Below are 13,392 nucleotides of genomic sequence, written 5' to 3' on the forward strand. Positions count from 1 at the left end.
CATGTTCAATTGATTTATTTATTCATTTTCAAATTATTTTCAATAATGTTTTTATCAAAAGTGCTGTAACAGAAATGTTATTTTACAAACTTATAACAACAAGATTGTATTAAACACTACGTATCTTTTAATTTCTTTGGGGACATGTATGTAATTTTCACGAAATTACAGAAAATTTCGGTCCTTTATTAAACATAATATATTTTGACAACCCTATCTTTAATATATTATTTTAACATAATATTATGATAATTATTGTATAATTAAATTCACACGTCTTTATAGAATATAAAAGATCTACTATGTATATTTAATTTAAACCCCAAACCTAACACGATACTTGCAAAGCCAAGAGAACAATATTGGTTCTTATTTTCTTTTGAGTAAAAAAATAAATATACCTGATGATCTGATCCTTCTCTCATTGCTTACCAAGCTTTTGTTATATCAAAACAAAGTCATCAAAATCAGTCAAGGATAAACCATGAAATAAATCGATGTATATTCATCCAGAAAATAAATCAAATCATGTTTTATTTCTGTGTGAGTAAAACACAATGATTTCTATTTTATATTACAGTTGTTACATAATTGTGGGTTATGTTTATTTGTCCGGAAGTTCTGAACAAACATAATCTAAAGTGTTTATATATTTGTATAGAACTGAGTTGCAATTTTAAGTGAAGAATTATAGGCGTCAAAGAAAAGCTATCGAAGATAATTATTATTGTATTAAAAATAGTCTAATAGGAAATAAGTGAACGTTTTCCACAAGGGGGAACACGCCAGATGAAATCATCATTTTGGAATTCTAAAAATAAACGTTTTAAGAAAATTGTGTAATCTATCTCCTAGACTACTTAAAATGTAAATGAACATTAAACTTTATCGTTGCGTTTCTCAATTTCCTCATTAATTCTTGTACAAGTTTCAATTGAAAGTCGCAACTCGTATTATTTATGTAATAAAACGTATCAAATTGTTTCTAATTTACACTTATTTGCATTTATTTTCATTTTAAATATAAATACCTGATCAAACGGATCATAATATGCTTATAAGTTAGGTATTCAAATCGATTCTATTTAATCTTAGCTTAACTATGTCTATTATAATAATTAAGGAGGTAGAGCAAGTTGATATCTTCAATCTTTTGATTCCGAATGTTCTATATTGTTCTCGATCACACACAAATATTTGAAGAGTACTACAATTATTTATTATATTCACTAAACTCTCCAGTCAGTCTCAAGAATATATATTTTCGGACCGCAATGTCTAGTGGGATAGGACTATAGTTTAGCCACCTAATATTATATTGAAATGTACCTATAATATTATGTATTAGATTTTTTTATCCATAAATTAAATACAAAAAATCTATTGAAAAACGAGCATGATTAGATATATCTTCAATGTACTAAAAGGTATTCCTGTATTCGTGATAAGTAGCTTAATTTTATATTAGAAGTAATCAAATATGCCTTTTACAGCTTGGGACTTACCAACAGCTGCCTTCATTAAAATCATTTTCTCGTCTAGTCTCTCACACTAAATTATTGAAATTGGACCTTAATTCAAATAGAATTTTAACTAAAACGTTACTATTATTTTAACATTTAACCATTACTGCTCAGTAAAAAGTATAATATATCGATATATTTACATACAATTATTATTAACCGATACCCGGCGGCGACATTTTATATCCATAATATCGTAAATATGAACTGTTACGATGTTTACGCAAAATGGACCAATAGCACACTAATATCGATATGATAGCCATAATTTCATAATATGAGGAAATAATGTAAGCAACTTTATTTCGGGGTTATTAAAGGCATAATATGATTTATTATGACGTAGAGGCGTGAAGGTCAAAAATATGTTAATATTCTTAGATTAGTTATTTTTAATCCTACGTAGATTTAGTAGCAATTTGCTAAAATTAAGGCTAAAATTATAACATTTTGATTGATATCCAAAAACTACAATGTACTTGTTTAGATTTAGATTCAATTATTTTAATTAAAATAGTTTTCTTATAAAACTCGTAAAATCTCTGTAATTACTTACAAATAGTTTCAAAACAACGCTTACAAACTTGCACTTTAGTCTTTAATATTTAAATTTAAGAAACTTCAATCTAATCTAAATTAAACTTTTAACTTGTACGATAAATACATACAAACATTTTCTAGGAAAATTAACATTTAATCTCTCTTCTATATTTGATTTCAAAAATATAATATATTTGAGAGGCAGTGACTTGGCTGGTTTAAATTACATTAAACTTTTTAATAATCCGTTCAAATTTTATCAATTATTTCAATTTTCAGAAAAACTGATACAAAAAAGTTTGCAGAACAGAAGTTATGTCGATTAATCTAAAATGAAAAATGTTTAAACCATTTTATATCATAAGTATTGGAATAATACGCACTTTACGAGGAACGTGATTTAAATATATTATTCGTAAAAAACGACTAACCTTACATCATGGGAACTTTACTCATCATACGAAGTGTGAATGCTACATACGATATTAAACATTATTACACACATTATTAACGTCTATATTGCCACGAAGTTTCTCAATATCACAAACTTGTATGAGAAAAATAGAGATTTTAGGCACAAGTTATGATTCGACTTTGTATTTATGAAAATGGTTTGATGATATTATTAGATGGCTGATTGGAACGAATGGATTGGAACAAGTCAATAAATTCTATCTTTATATATCAAATTCAGAGATAATATTACTTATACCTTTGGGAATACAATAATATAAATCATGAAATAAAATAAAAAATACTTAACAGTAATTTAAAACAACAGAGATATATTAAATATCTTTTCTTCAATTAACCTTGGCAGAAAATGTTTTTCATGATAAATTTTAAAGTGAAAATTGTGAAATTTGTACGACCTTCCTAAAATTAAGAATAATAATTAATAACGTAAAAAAAAATATACTTATAAAGGTACTTTACATAAACAATTATTAATCTCATCATTCATTCAATCGATTTTATAACAAAATAATTCCAAACTTTTTTTTTATAAACACCCGTCGAGTGAGCTGTAGGTAATCTATTACTGAAAAAAGATCGTGTGTGCCGAACAAACGTGTAGAAAATCAAACTTCTTTGGCAAGATTCGAAGATACCAAAATCGTCGCTTTACTCCATGACGTGACGGTATTGCCATGATGCGACCATGAAATTTTACTCCCAACGCATTACGCGCCTAAAGAAGTTTCACTTCAAAATCTATTAATTTTGTAAACGGATAAAACATAATGTTGAACTAAGATCACTATTGCATTAAGGGCCAAACGCTCAGGGCAGTATACATGACATACCAAATTCGAAGAATTCACAAATGAGTGACTTCGAACGAAGATTAATCGATACACGTGGCCGCTATAATTCCTGGAAATACCTATTTGCTTTAAACGTTAAACTTAAGCCCAATGCATAATAGATATAACCAGAATCTACCGTTACAGCTTAAAATGTACAGCAAAAATTGTATCTGTCCGAAATTATCTCGCAAAATGTTCTCACAATTTCACGTATAATATCAGAGTTGGTTTCTGACCTATGATTTTGTTAAGCTATGTTGGTTCGGCTTAAAACTAATCCCTAGAGCATAGGGGATATAAGCCTTTGGTCTTTGCGTCATTTACACAGCTATTCACAGCGTAGCTTAAACTATATTTGGATTTATTTAGATCCACTACAAAGCGGAGTCTATTCTGCTGGATTCTTTTACAAAACGTTTTTTCATTGCAATTTGGTGGTACATTCCAATGGAACCAGGAATATAAAATAAAAACTATCTGAAATATATTGAATTCAAATGAACAACTTAACCGACATTGTCCATTATTTCCAATAACTGTAGATTCCAAAATCGTTTACCATACGTGAACATATAATTCGGTACCCTATAATAAAATTCTACAGTTCGAGTATCATTCGCTACATATAAATAGAAGAGTAAATAGTAAATAATATCCAAACGTTAAATAGACTATCGTTTGAACAATATACTAAGGTAACGATTTGTATTCCCAAAACATACACAAATATCGAGTCACTTCGCAAATATGTTAAAAGCGTTTGATTTTCTTAATATATCGTTTCCATAATACGCCCTCTAGTGGCAAAGGCCCGAAAGTATTTACTTATTACAAGGATGGTATTTGAAAAGGGTTAAGTAATATTGCGAAGGGACTAAGAGCGGTTTAGTTCGCTTTTTATTGTTTATGACAGAAACTACGTGACTAATATGTTTGAATTTTGTACGTACTTAGATAAAATCATCAGCTAAATTGTATTCGCTTCCTGCTAAACTAGCTGCTCACATTGGCATTCCCTTTGTACATAATGTATGTATATATAAAATAGTGTAAGAATTTATAAAATCGGTTTAGTCGATCCTGAGAGGAAATTATTTAATTAAAAAATTAAATTAACCAAAAATATATTACTTTTAATATCGATATAGACATAATAATAGGTATGTTGATATGTATATTGATTCCCCTAAAGCCATGTTACTTCAGACTAGACCCTTGGAAAATTTTTTCCTCGAAACTTCAATACTAAGTGCCTTCGCTAACTTTCCTTTTAGGTCGGTTGGAAGATTTTGAATAATATAGTAAAATCGAAGTAAATAAGTTTCTAGATTCAATGTAGTTTTCTTAGTAATGTAAATTATTTAGAAACATTTAGTACTGATTATATTTATAAATGAATTACGAATAGAATTATTTCATTAATAAACAAGTTACACTATTTATTTGTGTAGTTTAAAATCTACAATAACCGTTCCTTAGACGAAATTTTCCAATGGTTTTTCAAATGTTTTTTTTTATAAATTATGTTATAATAATTTTTAATATATAATCATGATAATAGGTTTCGATTACCTAGCAAAAGTCTAAATTTGCAGTTTAACGGCTTTATCTTTTGATTGCGTTTTTGTTGGCATGCTTGATACCTCTACTAGACCGGGAGATACTGACACAAAATTTCGAGTCATTTGTAACAAGGATGGCGGTTCTACAGGGGTCTTAGTACGCAATGACAAAAAGAAAAATGATGGTGTGAACGCTGGTACTGGTGGCTTAGTCGCGTGGGCGTTTGTCGAACTCGTCGGAAAAATAGCGAAAGTCAAACGATTTGTAACACAAAAATTTTAGAATTTACCGATAGCCCATAAAAAAGTAGTAGGCGGTAGTGTCATGCCATACTTTTCCGGTGTGACTTACAGCCCGCCATACCGACGCGAATGTCTTGATTTAAATAAAACAATCATTCAACCATTTGTACCAGGCTAACTTTTGCACAGGTAACTATCGTCGTACAGCCATTTACGAAAATCGCCATGCCATACTTTTCGGACGATTCCAAATGGTCGCCATACCGCCGAAAATCTGCAAAAAATTTTTATTTCGCCAAACTTTTTGTACCAGTATTGCATTTGGATTTTTGGAGAGTATTTGATAAAATGTGACCATTATTATATTTGCCATACTTCTAGTAGGGGGAAAAAGTGCTGTCATACTTGAAAAATTAATTTAGTATTAATTTATATAAGTGAAGATTTCCAACACCTAGATCTTTGAAATTTTGTATTTATATTCGTTGATCCTCAAACTTACAGGAAAAATAAGTGCCATACTGTTACAAATCGTTTGACTTTCGCTATTTTCCGACGAGTTCGACCAACGCCCACGCGACTAAGCCGCCGGTACCAGCGTTCACGCCATCGTTTTTCTTTTTGTCATTGCGTACTAAGACCCCTGTAGAACCGCCATCCTGTTCCAAATGACTCGAAATTTTGTGTCAGTATCTCCCGGTCTATACGCTCTACGCTTTCGTGAGAAGTATCTTGACAGATAGACGGACAACAAAGTGATCCTTTAAGGTTCCATTTTTTCCTTTTGAGGTGCGAAATCCAATACTCACCTTATCCTATCCACTTGGAAAATATAAATGTGTAATTAATCCGAACGTCACAATCACTGAGTGATTTATTAGCGCGGCGAAAACGAGGCCATTAATTTTGATTCTGTGTCGCAGAATTTCAATGAATAAGCAGATTGATGTTTAGAATGCATTCAATATGAGGCAGAATGATGCACATATATCAAAGATTAGAAATTCCACGCTGAATTACGTCCTATGAAGAGAAACCAAACATTCGCTTTGTGGTCTAGTCTGATGATGCTGCATTTATTAATTAGTGAGCATTTAATGCTAATCATTTTTGATGCTAGCAACAGACACGCTAATTATTTTAATACTTTGATTGATGCCACATTAAATGATAATGAATGAAGATTTAATAAACGTAGGTATTGTGGACTGTATGTAGGTTGATGAAAACTCAGTTTCTTCCTTGATAGCTTTTATTCCTCCAAACTTGATCTCAAATTTACAGCAGCAAGGGTCTTCACACACGCGGCCTCCGTTAGGAGGCTGCGTGGGGGATGCTGTTCAGGACGATTCGTCCTCTGCAGCAGGTGTATGGCGCCGCCCGCTAATACGGGCGGGTTAATGGGAGGACGAATCGCCCTGTTTGGGAATAAAATTATTTGTCGATTGGGGCACAGTATAGGAGACTGTGCCCGACTGTTTGAACCTTTTGGATGTTTCCAATGACTCAACCGACCTTGTTCTTTTTCGAGCCCGGCCAGAACTTTTTAGGCCGGGGACGGACGGGGACGGGAGCGACATAAAACCAATGGGTGTGGTGGGAGGCGCCAATTGCGCGTGGGGATAGGCGTAGGAGTGGCTGGGTACGTTGTGTACCGACTGTGAAGGAGTTATGCAGGGTGAGGCGACAGACGGCGCGATAGAGAGCGCCGTCGCAGGCGGGGCTTGCGGGGGTGGGGGCGTTATTTGGGATTGCGCTATTTGCGCGTGGGAGTGGATTTGGTAGGAGGGAATAGTGAGGGGCGCACAAAGTGCGTGGGCGGTAGGTGGCGCTGGAAGCGCGGTATGGGGCGCCGGCATTGTTTGCAATGCCGGTGGTGAGGACGGCGTGTTCGCCTTAGGAGAGGGGGGTGGTAGTAGATCGCGCGGATTCGGACGACGCGACCCGGGAATGGCGCGGTGCGGAGCAATCTCTCGGAGATGGGAATGAGTTTGTGGTATAGGGTTAGTGTTATCGTAGTTGGATCTTTATGGATAATATAATATGGGCTTCTAGTAAATTAGCTTTCTTGTTATCAATTGTTTAAATTTATTATAGTTAATAATTATCAATGTTACTATTATTAATAGGCGGTTATTGTGGACTGTATGTAGGTTGATGAAAACTCAGTTTCTTCCTTGATAGCTTTTATTCCTCCAAACTTGATCTCAAATTTACAACAAAATCTCACTTTATTTAAACAATTTACAATGGTATAATAACATAGGTGGCTAAACAGCCGTGGGAAACGATATTGCGGGACGGAAGCACCCCCGCCGTCGCCTACGCGCGCGCCGTCGACTACCGGGTTTAGTTCCGGTTCCGCGCGTTCAACGCGAGCCGGACGCCTCGTTGTCTGGCCGCTCGTCGCTCCTCAACAGCTCTCCCCCCGGCGTAGCATGCGTAGCCTCCTTGGCCACGACGACGAGCTTGCTTACAGGTCTTCTAAACACGCCGCTCCTTGTTCGTACCTCTGCCACCCGCACAGCGCCATCGGGGCCGGCATGAGTGCGCACTACGACACCCATCGGCCATGTGTTGCGGGGCAACGTGTTGTCCATGATTACAACCACGTCGCCTTCCAGTACGCGCCTTGCTGTGTTTCGTGGCTCGCCGCGTGGTACCAGCGTGGGTAAATACTCTTTCACCCAGCGGTGCCAGAAATGATTCGCGAGCGCTTGACTCGCTCGCCACATCTGCCGGTCTTGCACGTCGCATTGTGTCGTCGTAGGTAGGCCCGCCGATGAGCCCAACAGGAAATGGTTAGGCGTAAGCGCCTCCGGGTCGTGCGGGTCGGCGCTCACATGCGTCAACGGTCGTGCGTTGACGGAAAACTCGGCCTCCGTAAGTAGCGTGTGTAGTAACTCCTCGCTGGGGGCCCTCTCGTGAAGCGTAGCGCCGAGCGCCGTCTTGATGGAGCGTACTAGCCGCTCCCACGCGCCGCCTTGATTCGGCGCGCCCGGCGGTATGAAACGCCACTCGGTGCGGTGTCGCAACGCTTCTTCGCTCAGTGCCGCTGCCCACTCGCCGTGTGCTTTCTTTAATTCTTCACTGGCGCCTTTGAAGTTAGTCCCATTGTCAGAGTAAATGAGACGCGGCCAGCCTCTACGCGCCGCCATACGTCTTAGCGCCATGATTGCGGAGTCGGTAGACAGCGATGCGACGATTTCGATGTGTACGGCGCGTGACGTGAGACATGTAAATAACGCGCCCCACCGCTTTTCACGCCGTCTTCCAATTTTCACTTGCATTGGTCCAAAATAATCCACTCCACAGTTAGTGAAAGGTCTGTGAAATGCATCTAATCGTGCGCGAGGCAAGTCCCCTTTGGCTGGGACTTGTGGTTTCGTACGTCGCACTTGACACAACGCGCAGCTTCTCGCGACGGCACGTACTGTTGGTCGCAAGTGTATGATCCAATACAATTGCCTTAGGTCGTTGGTCACACGCTCCCTATTTGCGTGTCCCGCTGCGCAGTGTTCTTTTAGAACTAGCAGTCGTGTGACTCGATGTCGGCCGTCTAGAATAATCGGTCGCTTCGTTTCGACCGGCGCCGTAGCCGCGTCGATGCGCCCTCTCACTCGCACGATTCCTTCTTCTAATACTGGGTCTAACTTGAATAATTTGCTCGATTTGGTGACTGAGCGCGCTTCCTGTAGTCTCTTTATATCGTCGCCAAAGCTATCGTGCTGTGCGCGCTGAATGAGCATTCGCTCTGCGCTTTGAATGTGGCGATACTCCATCTTTGTAGCGGTGCGTTTAATACGCACGTCTATGAAGGTTAACACACGCGCTATAGTACGCACTAACGTTTCGTATTTTGAGAAACGTGCGGGGTCTGGCAGCCAGTTGTACAAGGTAGGCCGCTCGTCGATGTGTAGTACGTCCACGTCGTCCTCTTCGTACTCCTCACGTTCGGTGGGCCACCGTTCTTCGTCTTCGTTTAGGAAATCCGGTCCGTAAAACCATCTACGTAGGTCTACGTCGACGTTGGAAAGTCTCGTAGCGTCGTCCGCGACGTTATGCTGCGTAGGCAGCCATCGCCACTCGGTCTTGTTGGTTAGCTCGGCTATCTCACCGAGCCTGTGTGCGACGAACGGAGTGTAGCGTTTCGCGTCGTTCCTCACCCATTGGACGACGGTTGAGGAGTCCGTCCAATAGACCGTACGTTTGATCTCGCAGCGATGTTCCCGCTTTATCGTATCGGCGAGTCTCGCGCCGATAACCGCCGCTTGTAGCTCTAGACGCGGTATGGTTTGTGTGCGTCGGGGAGCTACCTTTGCTTTAGCCGCAATCAATTTGATGTTGTAGCTGCCGTCGTCTTTGAGCGTACGCCAATACGCGACTGCAGCGTAGGCCTGTTCGCTCGCGTCACAGAAAACATGTAGCTCGACGCCCCGCGCCTTCGTAGCGTCGTAGCACCGTCGTAGGCGTAGCTTGCTGACTTGTTTCAATTGTGCAAGCCAATCCGCAAATAACTCGCCCTCCTCTGCCGGTATCGCTTCGTCCCACGATATCTGAAGGCGCCACAAGCTTTGTAGTATAATCTTCGCCCGTATAGTGAAGTGGCTTAGAAGTCCCAGCGGGTCGTAGATAGACATGACAGCGCTGAGTGCTTCCCTCTTTGTCGGCGGTCGCTCTCGCTCTCGCACCTCCGCCGGCACGCGATTCATAGATGTATTGAATCCCAATTCGTCTCGTACGGCGTCCCATATGAGGCCGAGTATTTTGGGCGTTGGTTGTGAGCCGCCTAGCTGAGTCGGCGCGGTGGCGAGCAGCTCTTGCGGTATATTTCGCAATACGCACTCGTTACTCGCGCTCCACCCACGCAATGTGAAGCCTGCCACAGCGTGCACTTTTCTTGTTTCTTCTACGGCTCTGCACGCCTCTTCTACGTTGTCGTAGCTAACGACCATGTCGTCCATATAATGGCCGTTTGTGATAGCCTCCCACGCCAACGGATACTTTTTGGCGTGGGTTTGTGCGTTATGATTACGCACGTAGTGTGCCATGAATGGCGAGCTCGCTGCGCCGAAGATCATCGATGTCATCTTGTACTGTTGCGGTGGTGAATCACGCTTATCACCTCTCCACAGAAATTGTTGTGCAGGCTGATCTTCAGGGCGAATCTTGATTCGTAAGAACATTTCTTGCACGTCCGCTGTTACTGCCACGCTTCCTTCTCTAAACCGGAAGAGTATGCCCGGTAGAGATAGCAACATGTCGGGTCCCTCTAACAACTCGTCGTTGAGACAAACTCCGTAGCTTTTCGCCGCCGCATCGAACACGAGTCTGTGTTTGCCGGGCTTGTTCGGGTTGGTGACGGCAAAATGCGGCAAGTACCAACACACGTTGCTTTTTGCTTCCGATCCGTCGCACGGTACCGCGTATCCTTTTGCAAATAAATTATTTATTTGTCGCGTGTACTCGTCGGCAAACTCCGGTGACGCGTCCATTTTCCTTTCGATGTTTGTTAGGCGACGAAGCGCGTTGTTGTAGCTGAGAGGCATGATAGTGTTGTCTCTTTTCCACGGTAGTCCGACTTCATAACCATTTTCTATTTGTTTTATAGTTTGTTGAACTATCTCTGTGGCTCTTGCGTCGGCGTCGCTAATGCGTGGTTTGTTAGCGATGCATAAGGCTTCTATTTTGAAATGTTCGGCGACCATGTCGTGCAGTCGCTCGTCGAGTTGTTGTTGATGCTCGCTATCGTGCACGTGTAGCACATTATTTTTGTTTATAAGTGCTCTCTGAGGTGCGGTTCCGTGCACCACCCAGCCGAGTTGTGTTCTTGACGCGGCCGGTTCGTCGGGACCGCCCGTGCGCAGCTCACGCGATACGATGCATTCCCAGTGATCTGTACCAATTAGCAGGCCCGCGTGCGCTCGTTCGTAACACACTTCATCGGTGGGTATATCGCGCAAATGTTCATACCGGAGAAGCGAGTTCGGTATGGCTTGTTGATGAAGTTTTAGATTTTTCATCGTTCGCGCTTTCACCGTGTGTGTGATGTCTTCGTTGTTTCCTTTTAGTTGAATGGAAACTAATTTGCTGCTTTTCTCATTTTGTTCCATGTTCGCCCCGTGTATGCAAAGAGGCAATGTGGGGCCCTCTGCGCCGATTTGACGAGCGATATCCTCGTCTATGAGAGATATAGTCGATCCCTCATCCAATAGCGCATGAGTTTTGATCTCCCCCCGTGGACCAACCACGGTGACGGGACACATCTTCAGTAACACGCTGCGTCGATGTGTAGTTGCGCGGTCCGCAACTGACATAACGGTTTCTTCCGCAGGTGTCGACGGCTCCTCCCTCGGTGCTTCGTTATGCAATGACGAATGATGTGAGCGCTGGCATTCGTTTACGCCGCACAACTTCGCCTTACAGAAATTGCGTCTGTGCTTCCTTGTAGCACATTTAAAACAAATTCCCTTTTGTTTTACTAGCGCCCATCGCTCGTTTACGCTGAGTTTTGTGTATTGCGGGCACGCAGTGAGTTCGTGGTCACGCCCACAACACGGACATGTTTTTTCTTTCTTTTCTTCATTTGTTGATACAATATTGAAGACTGCAGTTTTCCTTCGTGACGCAGGTTTCGACGTTGTTGTCGTAGCGTTGCTCATAGGCGCGTACGTGTATCGCAGCGCCTGATCTGCCTCTCGCATGAGGAAGCGAGATAGCACGATGATTTCTGGATCTATCGTTCCCTCTTGTGTGAACGCATAGTCGCACCAACGCGATCGAATATGTGGACTTAGCTTGTCCAACACCTCTCTCGCTAGCATTGGATTAAATAGATATCCTTTGCGGTCGATCGTTTGTATTGTGCAGACTATATTCTGTAGCTTAACGGCGAAGCTATTCAATTCTTTCGCCGATGTCCCCGGCCTCGGCATTTTCTTTAATTCGTCCAATGCTCTATCGATGAGTATCTCCGGCCGTCCGAAGCATTGTTCGAGTGTTCGGATTATCAGTGCAGGCGACGTCGCGGTGTGTAGTAATGCCGCCACGGCGTCTCTTGCTTCGCCTCTCAGACACGAGCGTAATCGTTGAATATTTTCCGCGTCTGAGACGTTGTACATTTCTGTCGTGTCTTTGAATGCAGCGCGAAACGGCAGCCACTCTTCAATAGCGCCCGCGTATATTGGGAGCTCTACGTGGCGCAGCCGCGGTCGTGCCATTTTCTCTAACGACGCTGCTAACTGTTCGATGCCCGTTCGGGACTTAGTCGGCGTGGGAGATCGCCCTCGTTGCACGCCGAACCGTAGCTGTCTTTCGTCTTTGTTCGGCTCCCCCCGTGTGTTTATGGGGTTCGCCTGTAGCCAGTCGTCCACCTTCTGATGTTCATCTTGTGCGGTGGTGGTGTCTTCTTGTAGATTTTCTTCCTCTATTGCCGACACCTCGACTTGAAGACGCTTCTTTACGAGCTCTTTTTCAAGCTCGAGCTCCTTGCGGTGAATGGCCGCGAGTTTTTCCGCCGCCTCTAATTCCGCCATTTTAATTCGTGTGGCCGTGCTCCCCGTGGACCGTGCCGATCTGACGGACCTTGTAGGTGATCGCCGCCGTAGTTGCGCTACGTCAGCCGACTCGGTGGCTGTGGTAGTCCTCAACTCCGACGGTGAGGCCGGAGGGTCGAGTATTAAACGTCGAGCCCTCTCCTGCCGCACTTGCTCCATAGCCCGGTCTTCCGTGTCCGCGGCTTCGCCCTGGCTGCGTGTGACGACCATGCTTCGATATTATCCCGTAGATATCGATGGCTTCTTCTTCCAGTAGGGTTTCAGCTCGCTCGTACTCTTGATCCGGCGCTCGATGGACCACTGAATATTGTGGACTGTATGTAGGTTGATGAAAACTCAGTTTCTTCCTTGATAGCTTTTATTCCTCCAAACTTGATCTCAAATTTACAACAAAATCTCACTTTATTTAAACAATTTACAATGGTATAATAACATAGGTGGCTAAACAGCCGTGGGAAACGATATTGCGGGACGGAAGCACCCCCGCCGTCGCCTACGCGCGCGCCGTCGACTACCGGGTTTAGTTCCGGTTCCGCGCGTTCAACGCGAGCCGGACGCCTCGTTGTCTGGCCGCTCGTCGCTCCTCAACAGTAGGTTTACCTAATTCCAAAACAGTGTACCCTTAAATGCATGTATAATAACTCTTAGTAACAACTAT

The 13,392-nt window shown here is 42.0% G+C and overlaps 1 protein-coding gene across 1 annotated transcript; it reads right to left on the bottom strand.

Moving 5' to 3' along the window:
- Positions 1–7,547: 7,547 nt before the first annotated feature.
- LOC149906897 (uncharacterized) lies at positions 7,548–12,944 on the bottom strand. Its single transcript, XM_090103843.1, has one exon. The coding sequence runs from the start codon at positions 12,942–12,944 to the stop codon at positions 7,548–7,550; it is 5,397 nt and encodes a 1,798-aa protein (XP_089959969.1).
- Positions 12,945–13,392: the final 448 nt, after the last annotated feature.

The sequence above is a fragment of the Colias eurytheme genome, chromosome 7, assembly GCF_061535395.1.
Source record: "Colias eurytheme isolate Ceu_HAF_F1 chromosome 7, ilColEury1 Martin Lab GWU primary, whole genome shotgun sequence".
Taxonomy (NCBI): Eukaryota; Metazoa; Arthropoda; class Insecta; order Lepidoptera; family Pieridae; genus Colias; species Colias eurytheme.